Source organism: Pleurodeles waltl, chromosome 4_2, assembly GCF_031143425.1.
Source record: "Pleurodeles waltl isolate 20211129_DDA chromosome 4_2, aPleWal1.hap1.20221129, whole genome shotgun sequence".
In the NCBI taxonomy this organism is placed as follows: domain Eukaryota; kingdom Metazoa; phylum Chordata; class Amphibia; order Caudata; family Salamandridae; genus Pleurodeles; species Pleurodeles waltl.
The window spans coordinates 160,310,851-160,332,163 of record NC_090443.1 but is presented as its reverse complement, the minus strand read 5'-3'; the positions used below and the strand labels follow the sequence as shown (position 1 = coordinate 160,332,163).

The window sequence follows — 21,313 nt, the reverse complement described above, 5'->3', positions numbered from 1 at the left end:
GGAGGAAGATGTCACTTTTGCTACCTCTAAAATTTTGATTAATTTATGTCTATGTTCTTGATCTGCTAGAGAGAAGCATAATGTTTGGTATTACATGTTCACCAGTTAGTTCAACTGGTGAACATGTAATATTCAATGTTCATGTTGCATTTGGTGCATAGAATTTCACATCCCTCATCAGTGGGTATTCTTGGAAGAGGGCATTACAGTTTGCCCCAAGGTATCAATTCTATCTACTTCTGGGGTAATAAAATAATGCTTAACAACACAGCCTACTAGGCAATGATCTACAGTTCAGATGCGTTTTCAATTAGCTTACATTTTTTAATCTTTGATACTCTGGCATAAGGGGAAGACTCATAGTTAGTGTGCTAGGTAGCGTGCAAAACAATCCAACTTTATAGCAATGCCATCAGAAATAACGTAAAATATTCACATCAACTTAAAGTAACAGGTTCTAATTTGGAGTTTGACAATTAAGTATAAAATTGGTAGTCACAGCAATTATTTTTTGGGGGAGATGGGTTTATCCGCCTACTGGAATTAGATAGAACAGCTACCTCACATATCCCGCCAAAACAGGTGGAGACCATTGTTAATGTAGACTGGCATCTTCATGGTTGAGATCTAGGGCCCAATGTAATGGAAAATGATGGTGCACAGCTCTGCGCCAAATTTGCCATCATTGTGCACCGTCATTTTCACAATGCAGGGATGCGCCATATTTAATTGAATATGGCGCACCCCTGTGTTTCCCCATGCACCGGCACTAAATTTGCTGCTGTGCGCCAATGCAGCCACCCCTGCTCAATAGTGCAAGGATGGCTGCATTGAGGGGGATATTGCTTTTGCACAGGAAGGAACAAAACCAATCTTAAATGGTGATTTGCTCTTTCTATGTGTGCTGCAAAATGCAGCAGTTTAGTTTAGTTTAGTTTAGTTTAAGAATTTATAAAGCGCGTAGTGACCCGAAGGCATCCCAGCGCTAACCTAACCTGACCGGTACTGTCACTAGGAGAGTTGAGAGCGCTACCTACAGAAAAGAATAGTCTTGAGTTTTTTCCTAAAAAGTAGTTCTGAATGTTCCTGACGTAGATCGGAAGGAAGATCATTCCAAAGACGGGCGGCCTTGGTAAGGAAGGAGTTGGCCCCCCAAGCTCTCTTAGACCTCAAGATGGTCACAAGACGAGAGGAGGAGGACCTCAGACTTCGAGAAGGAACATAAGGACATAGCCGCTTTCTAAAGAACATTGGGCCCTTATGTTGAAGAGCTCTATGAACAATGCATAGGGCCTTAAAATAGGTACGTTGCTTGAAGGGGAGCCAATGAAGCGAGGAAAGAGCAGGTTTAGCGGATACATGTCTAAGAAGATTGACAAGAAGCCGGGCGGCTGCGTTCTGGACTGTTTGTAGCCTTTTTATAACATAAACCGGGGCGCTGAGAAAAAGTGAGTTCCCATAATCCAACCGGGAGAGGATAAGAGTTTGAACGAGGATTCTTCTGGCCATAGGGGGAAGAAGAATCGAGATTTTCCTAAGAACTCTTAAGATGCCAAAGCATATAGAGGAAACTCTTTTTGCTTGATAATCCATGGTCAGACGAGAATCCACCCAGAAACCAAGGCTTTTTACCTGGTCCTTAGGGGGAGGAAGATTATTGAAAGCCTCAGAGTACAGCGGAAGCGAAAGAGCTGGGGGGGAATTGCCTAGTACAATGACTTCTGACTTTCTGTCATTGAATTTGAGCTTAGACTGGACCATCCAAGCTCCAATGTCTTTCATACAGCACGAGAGGTTAGCTGCCGACGAGTCCCCGGAGCTGGATAGGGACACCACAAGTTGAGTATCGTCGGCGTAGGTGACCAAAGACAAATTGTAGGGAGCGATCACCTTAGCCAGCGGGGATAAATAGACATTAAAAAGAGTTGGGCTCAAAGAAGAGCCCTGGGGAACTCCACAAGTCAAAGGAAAAATGTCAGAGAAGTAGGCTCGATCCAGGACTTGAAAAGATCTGCCTTTGACAAAAGCGGACAGCCAGGACAATGCCAGGCCTCCTATCCCCAATTCTGAGAGCCTGCGGCAGAGAAGGTTGTGGTCCACTGTATCAAAAGCAGTGCTGAGATCAAGCAGAATCATGGCCACATGGGACCCTTGGTCCAAAAGCTGCCTGGCTGACTCAGTCACTGCAAGGAGGGCTGACTCCGTGCTATGATGGGCTCTAAAACCCATTTGGGTGGGGTGGAGGAGTTCATGGGTCTCTAAGTAGCTGGTTAATTGGTGATTAACGTGTTTCTCCAAAATTTTTGTTGAAATAGGGAGAAGAGCAATGGGTCTATAATTCTCCAGCAGAGATGGGTCCAGTTTCGGTTTTTTTAACAGAGGCTTAATAATGGCATGCTTAAAAAGAGGGGGAAGAAGACTAACGATAGGGAACGATTCAGTATTTCTGTGAGGGGAGGTACAACAATATCTGAAACTCGCGAGAGGATGGGAGGAGGAGCGGGGTCCAGGGGGGAGCCCGATTTAATCTGAAGAAGAAGTTTAGTGGCAACAGTATCAGTAAGAGGTGTGAAGACAGTTAATGTGGTTCCGGAGAGGGAGGGATCCATCATTTGGTGCTCTACTGTAGCTGGGGGAGGAGGAGAAGGGAACCCAGAGTATATCTTAATGACTTTGTCATTAAAATGAGATGCCAAAAGATTACTATATTCAGTGGAGGGTTCTGTGAGAGGAGAGGGCATAGGGGTTATAGTTAATTCCTTAAAAATCTGAAAAATTTCCTTTTGTGAGCAGGAGGAGCTTTCTATTCTTAATCCATAGTAGGAGGACTGGGCGGCTTTGATGTTTTGATGGTAGAGTCTGAAGGATTGCCTATATATTTCTCTATCAATGGGACTGTAATTCTTTCTCCAAGCTCTTTCTAGCCTTTTGCACATTTTTTTTAGTTCTAGCAGACAAGGTGAAAACCAGGGTTTGGCCTTATGGGGGGGCTTGTTAGATCTCAATTTGATGGGCAGAATACTATCCAAAGAGGAGGAAATCCATTTATTAAATGAATCTGCAGAAATGGAGGGGGTGCTGGCCCCCAAGGAAGTCTGGAGAGCAGCCCGCCACTCCACAAGGGCCAGTTTTGACCAAATGCGACCAAAAGTTGGGGGGGTAGACTGCACAACTGGAGTAACATTGCAGGGGAAAAAGAAAGATAGAAGGCAATGATCCGTCCAGGTTAGAGGCTGGGATGGCAGAGTGGTGAGGATAGGGAGATTACTGAATAAAAGGTCCAGTGTATGGCCTTTGGTATGGGTAGGTCCTATTACGTGTTGATTTAAATCAAGCGCAGAGAGAGACGCAAGTAGAGACCTTGCGTGTGGACAATTTCCATTATCAAGATGGATGTTGAAATCCCCAAGGATAGTAAAGTTAGGGGATTTACAGATAAGACTCGCTACAACTTCCGGCAGGGAATCTAAAAAACAGGTGCAAGGTCCTGGGGGTCGGTAGAGAAGCAAACCTGAGAAAGTAAAGGTAGGGGAGAGGTGGAGGGAGAAAATTAAGCTTTCACACTCCGGGATATCAGAGGGGAGGGTGGTACACCGAAGGTTATTTTTGTAGATAATAGCTAAGCCGCCACCTCTTCCATGGAGACGATCTACATGCACCATAGAGTAGGTGGAGGGTAAAGAATTGCAGATATCTGCTGCTGAGTCATTGCCCAACCAGGTTTCGGTGAGGAACAGGGCGTCAGGGGACAGATCTTCTATGAGGGTATATATGTGAAGGGAATGAGCTGGTAAAGACTGACAGTTAAGGAGCAGAAATTTACAGGTTACGAATGGGAGAGAAGCGGGGGGTGAGACAGCCTTACAGGTGCTGGGGCAGGTCGGGCAGAAAGAAGAGGCAGAGGACCCAGGGGATACTAAAGGAGGTAGTCCAGGTTGTGCCCCTCTAAGTGCGTGGAGCTGCAGGGGAGAATAAACTAACCTGTCTGTGGTAAAAGGAACAGCATTTCTGGGCTCTGGGCGCGGACGGGCGCGGACGGGCGCAGACGGGCTTGCCTTTAGCGCGCCTTCGGCGCGCCAGCGGCGCGTCCGGCATCCTTCCGGCATTAAATGAGCCGGGGAGCCAAACGAGGCTGAAAAGCCTAAGGAAAACGACTAGACTGCTGACCCAAAATGGCGGTCTGATTCGTCCCAACCAGGAAGTGGGGAGAAGAAAAAAAACGAAAAAAGAGTAAGCAACCGGGAACCACTGAACACGGGTCCCAAGGTTGCTAAAAAGCAGGGAATCAACAAAAGTCCCAAAAACACAGACACAGAAACAGGAATATGCCCCCAATACTTGTAAATCCACAAGAGGTGAAAAATTTGATTAATCCCAATCCCTTTATGTATTAAAACGAAATTAAAACGAAATTCCCCCTAGAATGAGAAAAGCCAGAAGACTCTTAAAAGTTAAAATGTCCCCCAAACAGTTAAAAACATTTGATTCTTAAAAATTAAAAGATGCTCACACAGCACACATAGAAAGAGCAAAACCAAAGAGAATTAAAGCATTTCTTCTCGTTGTGCCACTGTAATGCCACCCCTGGGGTGGCGTTAGATTTTGGTACTGCCTCAGGTTTACAAAAACTTGTAAATCTGGGGCAGCGTCAAAATGCAACGCGTGTTGCTGTGGCACGTCCACAGCAACACCCATTCCATGCCCCTTCCACGCAAAATGCTGCATGTGAAGGGGCTATATTTACCAGCTGGCGTGAAGCCATAAAAAGTGACTTACCTCCACCTTTTAAATATGTTGCAAGGCATAGCGCCACCGCAGCGTCATGAAAAGTGATGCTCCGGTGGCGCTAGGGGCTTTTAAATATGCCCCCTAATGTTTCAAGAGGCAGACCTACTCAGTCATCTAACTTTCAAGGATGTGGCTTAAATTTAAAGTCTTTACCCTTTCATGCTGCCGAAAAAGTCCTCTATGACTTTATGAATGTGGAGAATTTCATCTCGAATGAGCATGATGCACAGTGAACCTTGAAGTGCCAGCTTCCATAGATCCAGACACTGCGGATTTGTATTCAGGGTCCCATGGGTCAGCAAGAATCCAACTATGCGGAGAGAAAAACAGTAAAGAAAAGGTTCATATAATATTTTGTTTTTCATAGCAGCTATTCCAAATAACATATCATAGTTGTGCACTCTCAATCTTAATGTAGGGAACTGACTGGCAAGACAGTCAGAATGAGAGAGTGGCTACAGGTTTAAGAATCCCCAAACAAACTTGTCTCTCTGGCTCCACTGCCTCTTCATCTGATTATAACTACCCCTTACCTCAGTCCAAGCTCCTGCTCACAAATACTTCCAGGCACTAGGCCATGATGAGGAAGCCCAAATCAGGAGTACTAGAAAGCATAGTTCACCAATTTCTAAAAAGCTCAGAGGGAAGGTAGATACTGTCTTCAAAAACCTTGACAGAGAACCATAGGCGCTGGAAGTAGTAGTGTAGTGTGTAATGCAGCAACCCCAAAGTAACTACACTGGAGCTTTAGAAAGTGAATGAGAAATAAAGATGCCTTTACATTTTTTTACTTTGATCATGTTGCATTCGAAATGACTTCAAAGTCAGGAGTCAAATGTCAGGCTATGTTTTTTGACAGATTTCTGGTTATTGGTTCAAAGGGATATAGGTGTTTTCCTTTGCAAAGGATTTGGAAAGGGAATTATGTGACAGTCTTACTAGCCTACAGGGAGTTTCAAAGGAAATCTAGTAGGATGTCATATTTTTCTAATACAATAAAATGTTAATTCCTGTAAATGAACTGTACAAGTATTTCAAAATATATCAACAGCAAGGAAAGTACAGATGAGACAGATTTTTTATTCTGAAGTGTGATGGACAGAAATATTTTAATAGGATCAAAACAAATCAAGACACTGTACTTGGTGAGGCACAAAAGATACATATTCACTGAAACCCCATGTCAACACATTACCACTTGTGTGCTGTATAGTTGTATCATTAAAACTGTATGTCTGTGTAAATTTAGTGGCCATTGCAATGGAAAATGTGCTGTCTGTAAATGACAATGGCGAATACACCAGGCTTTAGTAATATGTTTGCAACAATGTGTTACAAAATGCACTACCAGACACATGCTACACCCCTTACCACTCTGGAGCAGAAAGGGTTTAGCTCATTTGTTATTCTTGTTCTTTGTGTAATCATTGGATTTTTCACAATACCTATGACTTCTCTGATGTACTATTGATGGTAGCATCCTCACTCTGAAAATTGTTCTAGCACCACTGCACAGACCCTTCACTGAAGCAGCTCTTATGTTTTTGATTAAGACAGTTCCAACATTATACAAATTTAAAGTGGCATGGTATAGCGCAACATGCCGACTGATCTGCTGAATTTCAAGCCTCAAAATGACTACTTCTGTTTGTGTGCCCACCAGCTTACTCACTTGTTTACTATAATACAACATTACCCCAAACTCATTGGGAAAGGGCACTGGTTTGTTTTAGGAAGCTGTTAAACTCGTCTGTCCTGTGCTACATTTGGCTGTAGTGATTAGTTATTAGTCCTCCCACAAAAAGGCTTCATTGTTGACTTTTGACTTGAGTACATTAATTCCCCAAACGCAGGAGACAAATCACAAACTAGTAGTTGAGTTGGCATTTCCTTGGCAGCTCCCAAAGCTGCCCAAAGCTCCTGGCTGGCTTTATCAAGATCCAGAAAATACTCATTTGTTGGGATAAAAAGTGGTGCCTTTTCATTAGAATTTAACATTTAAGGGCTTTCCACGAAAAAACAATAACTGCCTACGGTTGTAATCGCCACCTGGTCCTTTACTAAGTCCCAATAAGGGAGTAAAGAAGAAAACTGAATGCACAGTTTTAGAAGAGCAGATGTATACTTTAGCCGGTCTTTCAAATCGGAGAGCAGCTGTAGGTGCACAAAGCTTCCATCTAGATGCAGTTGCCATAAATCCAGGTTTAGGGTTATGTTACAAATGGTAATATGTTCTTTCGCATACATAAACATTTACCATACAAGTTGTCCATGCTACAAATAAAGCGAATGTAGAAAAATCCTATGAAGATCACTTATGTAATGGATGACCTCACAACTAGGACATATCAATGAGATCAGCCTTTGTTTATCCTTTGGATCTTTAGCAGTCTGGCCAACTGCCAATAATGCCAGTAGTGGGGACTATTGTTAACCCTTTTCTCCTGTCCTCTATGTCAAAAGGTGAAGGGCTGGAGAGGTACCAGTCATTTGACCAGACCTTGCGACATCAATTGGTAGGAGCTATTACAGTCCACAACTAGTATCACTGTTAGACTTGCCATGAAACACGGGGATCTGCATAGTGTTCAGTGTCTCACACAAGAGTGCAGATGATGCAAAACACTTTTTGGGGTTCCACAGGCCAGGTGAGTGTCTCATAGCGAGTTGATCATTTAATTTTGTCAAATAATTTGACAGTGTTAGGCAGGTGTGGTTTAAAATAAGTCATTGATGCCTACAGCTTCAAGACATCCAAGGCTAACAGAAGATTACTCATCCTTAGGACTGTACAATAACATTCCTCTCATGATAGCATCTTCCAGTTACCTAGGTAGAATAAAGCTAGATAGGTTATGTTAGGTAATCTGCTTTATTCATAAACTGATCACAGATCGTCTCAGTCTTATGGGCCTGATTGAATAGTGTGGAGTTATTTAATATGTCCAGGAAGGAAGCCTTAGTACCTCACCTTACGGTAATATCATTCTGAAAATGTGTATATGCTGTGGCATTCCTAGATGCAGAAGCTTCTCCGATACCTTCCCTTACCCCAGTAGTATTGACATTAGATTTAAAGTCACCATTATCATGTATCCTGAACAGGACCCACAACCCTGGTCCATCTCTAGTTGACGTGCTCCTTCTTTCTAGAATAGTGCCACTCTTTCCAAATTCCACATCTGATAATTTTCCAATCTTACCCAATTTTCGTCCCACAAACTTTACCTTACAGGGACCACTGACCTTCAGTAAACCTCCTGTGACTCCTACAGATTTAACCTTCACCCAATCTCTGACACTAATTAGGTTTATGGTCTTTCCACAATCTACATATCTCACATCTCTCACCTCCTTCTCATAACATCCTCTGCACAGCCATGAAGTACATAGCTTGGTTCCTGGTTCCCTAACACTCATCATCTCAAAAGGAGTTTTCCCCGTAGTAGTGTTGAGTGTAGTGCAACAAGCCCATAACACATCCTTTAATGCAGCCTTCACAATTATTCCTGCCTTGCTTGCTAATTCCATAGTTAATTTAATCATTCTGTTCAGCTTTTCCACCTGACTTGAGGATTATACAGGGATGTGCAAGAATGCTTCACCCTCACACCTTTCAAAAACATTTTCATCTTGTGAGACGTGAGTTGTGTACCATTGTCAGTGACCAGCCTAGAAGGAATACCTTCTCTCCTAAAAATCCCTTCCAGCATAGCAATAGTGGATTTAGTGTTTACGCTCTTCGTAAACACCACTTCAAACCATCTCGATTTTGCATCAACTAGAACAGCGGCATACCTATCCTACTCAGGCATAAAATCAAATGGTTCTATAAAATCAAGACTAATCTTCTCCCCCACTGCATTTGCTTCCAACATATACTGGGTTTCTCCACTAATGCCTGATCCAACTCGGTGTTTTTTCAGCATTTGTGCACTCCACACATCTTTCTACCCACTGCTTGGTATCACTGTCCATCCTGGACCACCAAATATTCTCCTTCATGCTCTTTGTAGTAAGTGTCTGCCCAATGTGACTGTCATGAGCCAAGCCCATCAATTTGTTTCTTACTGCATTCTGTGGGGCAAACCTTTCACCTGTTACAATGATTGTGTCCCCATGCAAAAACAATTCCTCCATCAATATATGAGATGGTTTCACTGCAACAGGAAACGTATTCTACCTCTGCTTTTCCCCTTTGATTATCCTTACCACCTCATCATCATTCATTGCTTTTGTCCACTCTTTACTAGAAACAGTTCCCTGCAAGTTGTCCACCACATCTTCCATGTCTGCTACAACTTCCTCCATGTACAAATCCTCTTTATCTACAGTTTTATCAGGCAACCTTGACAAAAAGTCTACCACTTTGATTTTCAAACCAGGAACAAATTCAATACTGCTATCCCACTCTTGCATTTTGACTACTAACCCTGCTAGATGCCTTGAACAATTCTTGGTACCATTTGGTCCTAAAACTTTAAGTAATGGTTTGTGATCCGCTATCAATGTTATCTTCATGCCCCAAATGAAGGTGTGAAAATTATTGCTCACCTATGTAGCAGCCAATGCCTCCCGCTCAATGACAGAGTGATTCCTTTCAGTTTCTGTCAATGAGCGATATGCAAAAGCTACAGTCCTCTCCCCCCTTCAATGCTTTTGGGAAAACAACTGCTATATTTCCAACAGCACTTACATCTACAGTAAGAACAGTCTTTGAATTGCATTGAAAGGAAAACAAAATGTCTACATTTGAAATGTCACATTTGATTTTTTCAAATGCTTTTTTCAGCACATCACCTCACTCAAAATGTTTTCCCTTTCTCAATAGTTCTTATAATGGTTCAGCTTTGCTAGCAAGTTCACTCACAAATTTTGACTAATACTCCACAAGTCCCATGAATGATTGTAGGGTGTCCTTGGCATTTGGCGTCTCAGGATTCACAGCAGCATTGACCAGATTAAGTTTTGCTCTCACACCCTCTCCATATATACGGTGGCATAAATACATATTGCTGATTCCAGACAATACTTTGGAAATAAGTCTGAAAAACACTTGCCACTGAGGACAAGCCAAACAGCATTTTGTTAAACTGAAATACCCCATAGAAGTGATAAACGCAGTTAAGTGCTTCGAGTCTGGGTGCAATGCAACCTGATGATAGGCACTTTTGAGATCCAATTTGGTAAAGTATTTCCCTCCGGATAATGAGAAGATCAATTCTGTAATATTGGGCAAAGAAAAGTGGTCCATGACTATGTTTTGATTCAAGCTTCAGAGATCAACACAGAACCTCAATGTCACATCAGTCTTCTTGGTTATCACTACCGGAGATAGCCATTGTATAGTTTCCACTGGTTCAATAACACCATCTTGTATCTGTTGCTCCACAATACTTTTGACCTCTGCTCATACTGCCACTGGATCCTTTCTAGCATTCATTTGAAAACTATTTTGTTTAAATAGTTCTTAGCCTGACCCAATTTGATTTGAAAAATACTTTCAAATTGTTGTAACAAACCATACACCATTAACAACCATGACTTGATCTGGGATTCAATATGATGTTCAAGTCATACTGGTATGACCATCCCAATATTGGTGGACATTCATTGGCTATGTATACCTTCCCCTGAGTAGAACAGTTCATGAACTCAATATTTGCCCACACATAACCTGTCCCCCTTTGTTCGCTCCCTGATAACCCTTCCACACGAAATCAGGATAACATAACTTTTTTTAGGCCATGTGAATTCAAACAACTTTTTTGGTATAATAGTATAGAGAGAGCCAGACTCCACCATCAAGGATATTTTTTTCCATCAAAATTAAACTCTGCTTTCGGTCATGTTCATCTATAAGAGTGGTGTGCACACTCATTTCTCTTGTTTTCTCTATAGAAGCTACTCTTTTGTTGGTGGTTTGCATACTCATGCAAAATGACCCATCATTACACAATTACAATACTCTTTACCTATGGAATAACAGCTCTTTGAGTGTACTAGGTGATAGCTGCTGCCACGTCTGCAACACGCCTATACTGTAGTTTTATTTGTACTCGTAAAGTTAGTATTTTTTATACTTCCACCTTGGTTTGGTGTTTCCCTGACCACACTTAATTTCTTTTTCACTAAGGCAATCATTTCTGAGTCACTATCCACCTCTGCTACCTCAGAACTAATTTTTCTATCCATCTTTTGCATTTCTCTGATGTATTTATTGACTCTTCCACTATCTTAGCTATTTTGAGAGCTCCTTTCAAAGTCGAACCTACAGTCGTTTCTACATTTTTTCATTATTACCTTGTACTATAAGTTGATTTCTAATCAACTCATTTGTCTGAGGGTGGGTGGAAGGCTCTGCTCCGCTGGCCAAGCTCACAGAGTTTTTGGCACTCAGAGTTTGCCCAAAAACTCTGCTAGCCCCACCAGCGGAGCAGGGCTCATCTCATGCTCACTGCAGCCCAGATATGGGCCACACAGCGCAGTGCGCTGTGTGGCCCATAACTGGGCTGCAGATAGGGAGCACTCAGCCCAACATTGCCTCAGCAGCATGGAGCTGCTACTGGCAACAGCTTTGGACCGGATCCAGCAGGGAGCAGAGTGCAGCTGATAAAGAGGACCCAGTTGAGTCCTCGTTTTTTATTTTTTCTTTGCTGTGCACAGTTGTGCACAAGAGGCCTAAAATGGCGGCCTTCGCTGCCTACGGCCCTGGCCTGATTCACCCTTTGATGAAACCAAATTGGTCTGGATGGATCAATTCTGGCATCAGGTCATCTAATCTGGTAACCAAGATTCTGGAATAGAGCTTGGCACTCAAGTTTAGAAGTGCCATGGGTCTGTAGGAGACACATAATTGTGGGTCCTTCTAGTGTTTAGGGATAACGGGGAATAGCAATTCGCTCATAGAGGGTATGGCCATCCCTGTAGCAGCTATATATTATTAGATTGGGATGTTAAATGTGGGATGCGGTCCGAACTGAAGATTTTATCAAACTAAGCTGTGAGGCCATGTGGCCCGGGTAAATTGTGGAGTTTGAGTTTTGCTATCGCTGATCGCACCTCACCTTCACTGATAGGCTCTCCTAGCATTTCATTTTGTAAGGGGTTCACTTGTCGAAGTTGCACTGTGTCAAGGTAGGTTGATTGAATATTTGAATTTGTATGTTCAGCCGTGTATAGTTCCTTGTAAAAATTACCAAATATGTGGGCCTCTCCATGTCTGACGGTCGTCTGATGTCTCCTATGTATTGTTTTTCCCTTTTGACCCTAAGCTGCTTCTCCAGTTATGCCCCTAGTTTATTCCCCCGTTCATAAGATGTGTGTTGTAGGCGGAGTAAAGTGAGTTCTGCCCTATCAGTGTAGATGGCATTGGGTTTGCCCTGTAGGGCTGTGATATGGCACTGTGGTGGCCACGTTTGGTGCTTCTTGTGTGTCTGTTCAAGCACCTGTAGTTCAGTTTCCAGGGTTAGGTGCTCTTTTGTCCTTTGTTTATTAAGTGCTGCCATTAGTGAGGTGCATTTCCCCTTAGGACTGCCTTAAAAGCATCCCAGGTATTAGAAAGTGATGTGGCAGTGGGTGTGTTAAGTTGAAGGTTTTCCCTAATGACCTTCCGCAGAGTATCTCAGGAGAGGCAATCTTGGGTAAGGGAGACTGGGAAGAACCAATGGCGATATTGTGGTGGTGGGTCCGCTGAATCTAACATGGTACATACTGGAGCATGATCAGAAAAAGTGATTGGATAAATCATAGATGCCTAATCAAGTCTAGAATAGGAGTGGTGTCAATGAGAGAAAAAGGTATAATTGTGTGAAGTTAGATGGAGTGTCCTACAAGTGTCACCCAGCCCTAGAGCCTCAAATACCTGTTTCAGCACCCTGGAAAAGTTCCCTGTAGTCAATCTATAGGGTTGTGTACTATCAATATTAACGTGCCAAGTGAGTTTGAAGTCTACCATCAGAATGATCTCTCCCTTTGGCAAATGCTCCAAAAAATGAAAAGAAGGAATGCAGAAGCTGGTCTTGGCCAGTGTTGGGGGCATAAAGAGAAGCAAAAGTGGTAAGCCGCCCATGAAGATTGCTTTTGATCATTATGATCCTCCCCTTCTTATCAGTTTTATGAACTGAGGGTTGGAACTTCAGGGATGAGTGCAACATTAGGGTGAATTAGGATAAAATGGAGGTGTTGGTGGTTGGAAACAACCCATTGCTGTAGGACCAATATTTATGGACCCCTTGTTTGAGAAAACCTGTCCACAAACTGGAAGTTAAAGGCCTTGGGTCATTCTGGACAAGTATTTAACTATGACTTCTCAGGCTAATAAAGTATCAGGTACTTGCTTTGGGTTGCAGGCTATTTAAAACGCCTCAGCATAAGCATTATTAGGTCTGCCAAGAAGGAGTTCTCCTCGCACGGCACTAGCGAATTTACCGATAGAGATAAGAATCAAATTCAAAGCTTTATGCATTGTTCACAGGCTGAAGTATTCAAAAATTACACGTATTCATCAGCATATCATTGAGCCGCATGAAGCCCCAAGAGTGTGAAGGTCAACTGTTCTCTACCTTCTCAATGTTCCCGGAATTAAGAGGTAAAGAAGAGGAGGCTGCACATTTGCATATCATGCCACCAAATTGTGGAACACTCTCCCAATTCAGCTCAGATCTAATAGCAATCTCCTAAGCTTCGGAAAGCGGTTAAAAACACATCTCTTTGCATAAGTTGGATGGCAACTTCATATAACGTAGTGTTTTCACTTTGGTCCATCTAGCAGCCTGGAAAGCCTGCTGTTGGGTAGCTGTTCATGCTTTACAAGATGAGCTACCATAACATAACATTATCGCCACACCATTGTTTTCAGTAGTAGAGGATGAATGAAATAGCTGTGGTTAGGCTTTATGTTTCAGTCAATGGTCGTCATCTCGCTTGAGATGTGCTTCTTGCAACGCCTCTATGTCATGGCACTGCTCAAGTAAATACATCCATAGTCTGTGCGCTTAGCAGGGGAGTTCAGGCCCTTAATTTTCCAAGACAGCATCACCACAACCGTGAGCCTACATTTAAAATCTGGATTGGGCAAGCTCCATCTCTGATGTGTGCATACAGCCTTGCCCCTCTCGGTTTGTTTAATTTGGCTAGCTCTCTTCCCTCCGTATTGTTGTGCATGGCAGTTAGCATTCACCTCCTGTTCTCTCTGATGGCTAGTGAAAGCCAATTAAATAGACAACCAGCCTCTTCTGGTGGTGAGATTTAACAAAAGGAATGTTAGGACAGCGGGTGCCAATCTCAGAAACTAAGCTACATGTACCTGCATTTAACTAGGCGATAGGCCTATAACCGCTAATGCATCTTATCAAGCAGCGTGTGTACTTAGGGCAGTAGCATACAGCGATAGAGTAACAAGAACACATCATTATTTAACCCAAAAAGTAATTAGGGAAGAATATGATTGGTGCCTCCGCTGCCAAGGATTCCCCAGGACCTTCCTCGGTCAGCACCATTGCTTTCTCATCTGGTGTGGATCCGGAGACTATCCTGTCTTATAAGGCCTGTCCTTGATGGTGCATCAAAAGGATCAGGGTTCCACAACTCCACCCCCTATCCCCAAATCCCCGTACTATGGGTCAATGTTTTTTTTTATAGCGGAGGTGACACTGAGACAGCCAGGTGCCATGACCGGGGAGCAGTTGGCTCTCTCCTGAGAAGTGCCTGGAGATCCACCGTCCAGCCGAGCCTCTGGAGTAGGAATGCCCAACAATGCCTTGGCCTCCAAGATGTTTCTTGAGGTGGCAAGATTAATTATTTACCTCAAAAGCAAGGCCAAATGGATATGTCCATTGAAATTTGATACAGTCTTGCCTTAGTTCATCTGTAACTTGTCTGAATTGTTGACGTTTATTCAGAGTGACCGGGGCTATGTCCTGAAACAGTGCACATGTCGCGCCCTGGAAGGAAATTGACTCCACCCGCCTAGATGCTCTGAGAATAGCTTCTTTAGTTTTGGCTGAATGGAGATTCACAAGGACACCTTGGAGATGTTTTCTGTCACCTGATGATCGAAAACCGACATGATGAACTGTCTAGCTTTATTTTTAGTGTAGTGTCACCCAAACGTTCTGCAAAAAAACCATGAAAGTTTCTAGATCAGGGCCCTCCGCTTCCTTCGCCAGGTCATGGATCCTTATGTTGTTGCATTGTGACCTATTCTCTAGTTCTTCCTGTTTCAAGATCGAGGCTTGAAGTTGCAGATTTGTAGTGTTTGCATTAGATCTACTAGTTGGGAAGACTGGGTGTCCAACTCTGCTGATTTTGTTTCCAGGTCCAGCACCCTGGTGCCAACCAAATCCACATCTTGTTGCAGGGTTGCTGGGTTAACATTTAGATCTGACCTCAAGGTGTCAAGTGAGGATGTCAAGCCGGCTTTCAATTCTTCTCTGAGTTCATTTTTGAAACCCCTTAGGGAAGACATCAATTCCTCTTTGGTAAGCAACATGATGGTGTCCTCTGGAGTTTCAGGTATCAGTGTCTTTGCCTCAGCATGGATGAAGCAGCTGGAGACCCTGTTAGACCATTGTTTTTTTGGTGGCATGAGGGCCAGTGGCTCTCATCTGTAAAGAGATGAACGATCTCTGTCTTGTGGTGTTTTGGTAAATGTTGTAGATTCACGATGTACGGTGAGTGGTAGGTGAGATCAGGAGGCTTCAGGGGTCACAGATGGTGTGGAGTCAAGGCCGCTGTGTATTCCCTCTAGGGGGCCAGGCTGAACGGTACTGAAAACCCCATATCACTGGTCCAACTTTGCTCTTTCCTTCAACAGGGTGCAGGGGTCACAATGTGCTAATTAAGTTTCGAATTAGCTAACTTTGATTCCCTTCAGGGAGATATGGAGTATGGCCTCAGCAGAATCAGCAGTATCCAGCTACATTGAATCTTAAGGCTTGGGTTATTCCATTCTTATGCCTCTCTCAGTGAGAGGCCACTGGTGATTTTCAGTCTGGTTATACTCAGTCTAGTATTCTGGGCTCAGAGGACTCTTATGCAGCAGCTCATAGTTCTTTAAATAGTCAACCAATCTGTCACAGATTTGTGGTGGAGGTCACCTTAGTGCTGTATCCTACAGTCAGCAGTCCGAGATGGCATTAGGAATGGTGGTAGAGGCAGTGTTCACTCAGCTGTCGGATCAGGAGTACCAGGAGCTCCCTTTTCGACGATCTTGAAGTCAGGCATGAGTAGAGGCATTTAGTGAAAGAAAGTTGCAGGTCTTTAGTCTCCCACAAGCCCAGCCTCTGAGGGCTGCTTCCCCCCCTGGCCTGTGTACCATCTCCAACACTGAACATTGCCTTATGACATTAATTCTTCTCTCTATCTCTCTAGTGTGGAGCCTCTTGAGCTTTTCACCTCCGCCATCTTTAAGTCAGGCACACAGTGGGGGTGTTCATTGCGGCAGGGGAGCCCTAACTTATTGTAACCTCTTAGTCCCAACAGGGACTCATATCTGCTGTAATCAGCATTTCTCAGTGCTCAAAGCCCACCACAAAACAGCAAAGGTTTCCCTCAAGGCAGGCGCGATCAGGGAGGCAAGGAAGTAGTTGTTACTCCGGGTATTCCCTTAACTTTGATTTTGCATGCAGCGGAGCCTTAACGGGTTATGTTCGTTCGGCCATCTTGGCAGGCCACGCCTCCTCATTTAGTGTTTCTTGAAAAGCTGCCATATTCCAGCATGGGCATGTCTCATAAAGGAAGGTACAGCCAGACTCCACCTGCTAAGACAGTAGTTTGTTAGTCCTTCTTATTGTCCTTCCTCTAGAAAATCTATGCGCTCCTTGTGCCACACACTTTTGTACTGCTCTACACCTTGCTCGAGCCTAGATAAATAGATGTACTGTGTCTCCCAAGAGTGGTATGGTGGCCCTTCTGGGCTAACTCCTCTGTACTGAAAGTAGGCAAATGTTAATTGGGGCATCTCATGCTAAATTGTCTAAGGGTGCCTGCTAAAATAGAACTGTGGTTCTTTTCATTAGAAGATTGATGCACACCCTGTGCTTCATGCCTCAAGTAGGCATACCCCATAGTTTGCAAACACCTTCAAGAAAAACTTGAAGGTTCTAGGATCTGCATGACATAAGGTTAACATAAAGGGTATATTTAAAGTACCCATACTCCATTAAGCATCTCAATACGGGACAAATATCCAAGTCAGTGGTACTTAGTTTATCAATCTCCAAAGGATAAAAGGCTGTGTAGACATGCCTTGATTCAAACCTAAAGGCTGAGTACAAATCCCTATAGTTAAATATATGTCACATATGTCACATATGCTGAGACACTGGACTGAAGAAATGGAAGCAATGGGAACTAGTAGTTGGGGGTTAAATATCTTACCAATGATCCAACGTTCCATGATCTCAACCGACAGGAATTCGCAGGGCATCTGAAAAACATGGTTGAAGAAGTTGTCTTATGATCATGAACTTTGGTTTCAACCTTTGTTTCTATCACCCTCTTACCTTTTATATCTGCCATCCCACTGACCCTCTCTAACAGCTCCTTTCTAGCACTCTCCCCACTTCACCTTTTTTCCTCACTGTGGCAACCCACAACATTACTCTTTCCTAACCAACTTCATGTACCCTACTCTACTATGCTCTCTTAATTCCACTACATATAGCCTACACACACTCAACTAATCTCTGCTCCTTTTCTCCGTTTAAACCTCCCTACTCCATCCCCCTCTAATGACTCCACCCCCTATTACCCATGATCATGGCACAGGAGATGGAGGTTCCTTCTCCCCTTCCTTCTCATCTTTCCTCTCCCTTTGTGGGCCTCCTTACATCCTTGACCCACATCCCCCTCTTCTCCTCTGCACTACACAGCCCTCCTCACTCCACTTTCTTCCACTTTGTCCACTGCTCTTTGATCTACTTCACAAACGTAACAACTTTGCATCATGACCTGAAAGAGAGGTCTTTAGAATGATCACTGAATTCAAAGAATCTACAACTTGCACTTTGCATTGCTCTTCTCCACTGGATACCAGGCATATCTGTATAGCTGCCATCTTCATGATTGATACTTTTTGTGAATCTATACTTACCTCCCTTCAGTCCTGTGTAGAGCCTCTTGTCTCTAGTAGTTAAAATAGATCTTCCTCTTTTCTTCTTCATTATCCTAGCTGCATGTCCTCATTACCTAATGCATCTTAAAGTTTTCTTAATCTAGCAGAATCCTTGTTTCTCCCATGGAGACGGTGAACAATATCTTACATTTATATCTGAAGTTCTTAAGATGCTAACTTTCCCTTTCAGTTGGGTATACAAAACAAAATCAGATGGCTAACCCTGGACAGCAAGTGATACATGTGTGTGTGTGTGCTGGGTTGCCTGTAGATGTTATATAGCATGGAGGCCTGTAGGTTCTTTTTTGGAAGCACAGGGCCTATAGAGGCTGCAGAGGTGGGGACTGCAAGCCTCAGCCAAGAGATATGTATGCTGATATTCCTGAGGGCTGGAGTGGTTTACACACACTGAAGGGAGAGGAGCAAAGTCTCCTCTGTGCACATGAAAAGTCTCTTTGATTCCAGGAAGGGTACTGGGCAGTGGGGAGTAGGATCATTGCCAGGAAGATGATGGGACTGATTAGGTCAACAATAACAGGAAATATGATAGAGAGGAAGGATTAATTTTTTTAAGCCCTTTGGTACATTTACATTGGAGGCTGGTAGCCCGGTATGAGCTCCAGTTACTCAGTTAGCGTCTTCAAAGGAGCCGATACTCCGTGCACAAACATCAAAGGCTAGACACTTATAAAGGTGGGGGCATGGGCCACATACTTGTTGGAACAGTTCAGTCTCATCAGGAGAGAGGAAACCATGAAGACTTCTTTGCTGCTGGAACCGGGACTAGGGATCAAGGTCTGCCAGTCTCCCTGCTGGGTGAGGGTGCATCGCACAGGTAATCAGGACCACTTTCCCTGAGCCTGGACCACCAGCCCTCTGCCTGCCTGCCAAGACTAGAACACCCTCCGACGAGAAGAGTGCCTTGAGTTTGTCTGCCTGCCAAGAGCAGTGAGCCCTGTCAGGAGAAGGGAAGGGCTTTGAGGCTGCCTGCCTGCCTGCCAAGACCAGTAAAGCCTGGTGAGGAGGAGAAGTAGAGTGTCTGGAGGGAGCACAGCTCAGTGGGAAGCCTGGCAACTGGATCTCGGTGAGAAAAGTGTGAGACTGGTCAGTCCATTCAGGACCATGGCAGGAGTGTGGGCCATCCACAATGATCCTGCGAGGTCGGCAGTCATCCATGCTGCCATTAAGTTGACCAACATGAATTTTGGATCGTGGCCCGCATGTGCCCCAGAGTTGATCCCCATGTGATCATGAAGGGGGCCACAATACAAGGGGTGCCATTGCATGTCTGTGTTTCAAAGTTGGCAACCCCTGTCTTGCCAGGAACGGGGCAACTGTGAAGATTAGACCATCACCCATATGCCTTTAAGTTTAGACCATAATCCATTTTCCTTGGAGACCTGAGTGACATGGAAGGAGCTCGTGTGAGAAGAGGTCCATTGCCCTGGTTCGTCATGCCAAGGAAGCAGGACAGAAAACGTACAGATCAACGTAGGAGATGAGTACAGAAATCTGACATCAACACAGCCTGTCCAAGGACTGAGGAGGGCCCTGCATTAGTCGAGAAAGACAGCAGGATGTTTTGCACCCTCAGTAGCTGGAGACTAGAGCTTGCTGAGGGGCATCAAAGATCTCCCCAGATTACCAGTTGTCAATGGGTGGGGTCAGGCTGTTCTAGGCTTTTGGGCCTGATGAGGATTTGCATGCACATCACACCTTAATGCTGCTAAACCTGAACTCCTAAGGTAAAGCCAAAGATTTTGGGGTGCATGGGACTAGCGTGGGCCTCATCAGGGAGTTACCCTTCAGTATAGAATGGGGAATAATCGCCCATACTAGACAGGACTGATGAACTTGGAGATTCAGCCCAGGACAGTGTTAGCACTCTGACCTTAAGACAGATGTGTGGATTTAGTGTGTTGTACATGGTATGCGTGCTTACATTAAGTGTTACATTTTTCATAAATGCTTTCATTTGATGGGACAATCCACTTACTGCTGCTACTGTGTCTATGTTCAGTTATGTGCCTGTGTTGCCTAGTACCTACCTCCCTTGAGAAGCCTTTCATTGCTTTGGCCCGTGCTAACACTAAGAGTCAAGTGCTGAACGGTGTAGAACTTGGCCCAGTTACTCAGGACTCACCATAGGCTGGGCCCTGGGACATCAGAAACAAAAGGCCTCAACTATCATGGTTGGATACAGTAGTTCCTGCTTCCCCATTGGCTCTCTGTAAGGAGTTCTCACAGGAACACGTTTACAATTCAATGGTTATGTTGAAACTCTGGCATTCCTGAGCCTTTGTTGAATACTCCTGCTCTAGCTCAATATCTAAAAGAGAATCTCCAGTTCATGTAGTTGTCTGATGTCCTTTTCTTTTTGGAGAGTAAGTGGTTAGGGTTTTGAGCTGCAAGGCTGCCAGTCAACATTTCCTGAATTTAAGGCACAACTTTATTAAACAAATTTGGACTTGTCTGTCAGTCATGTTTAACACTGCCGTTAATCCTCATGTATATTTGTAAACATATGTGCTCTCTTAAGTGGTAATAGTTGTCAATATCCGTGAGTGATAGTATAATACATAATGAGAAGCCTATTTAGAATGTGTAGAGCAAACTAGGCTAGAACCCAGTCAGACTAATATACAGCCGGCCTCGAAACATTATAACACAGATTGCCAACAATACAAGTGACAACTCACAGTGTCCGAGTTGGATGGGATGATCATAGCTGCGGGATTGCTTAGGAGACTGAGTAACTGCGCTCCTCGCCATTGCTCAGCAGATTGGTTCCGTCGACAGAAAAGGAAGTAAAGTGATAAGACTGCATCAGTCACAGACTGTGGAAAAAGAGATGATGAGAATGTCTGAATTTTAAAATGATTCATGTAGATCTCTAATTTAACAGCATTAAAAAAGCTTTTTAGAAATTCCATAAGGAAAGAGTGTTACTTAGCATCATGACAGAGTGTCACTTGATACTCCTTCACTAAACCAATTGTGGACTCTCTGGAGGATCCTTTTAGTAACTAAATATGTTGCTGCTGGACCGAATTAGAACCATATTTGAGGAGTTATTTCACTTCTCGCTTGCCATGAATTAAAACAAAGATGTTTTACAAATGTCATTAACATTTATTTGGATTTATTTGGAAACAGTACGAGCTATGAAGAGGAGCATGGTGGGGCATTGTTTAAAAAGTGAACTTTTACACAGAAAGCAAAACAGGTGATATCAACTACCTATTGTTTTCATAACTTTCCCGACACACCAATGCACAGTTTCTCATAATAGACTTTTGTAGAACGATAAGCAGGGATAACTCATCATTCCCAAATATTTGCAAAACCCGCAGTTAGATTGAATGAGCCAAATTCATAATGTAAAAAGCACAAGCATTTTTTAATTCA

The 21,313-nt window shown here is 43.6% G+C and overlaps 1 protein-coding gene across 2 annotated transcripts in view; it reads right to left on the bottom strand.

The window, feature by feature from the left end:
- Nucleotides 1-21,313, bottom strand: part of NCKAP1L (NCK associated protein 1 like) — a 1,641,522-nt gene that overhangs the window by 1,317,336 nt on the left and 302,873 nt on the right. For both annotated transcript variants that reach the window (XM_069231027.1, XM_069231028.1), the window contains exons 7-9: nt 20,605-20,742; nt 17,170-17,218; nt 4,942-5,098 (exon numbers count right to left, since the gene is read on the bottom strand). In XM_069231027.1, the coding sequence (XP_069087128.1) occupies nt 4,942-5,098; nt 17,170-17,218; nt 20,605-20,742 (344 nt within the window). The remainder of the gene's footprint in view (nt 1-4,941; nt 5,099-17,169; nt 17,219-20,604; nt 20,743-21,313) is intronic.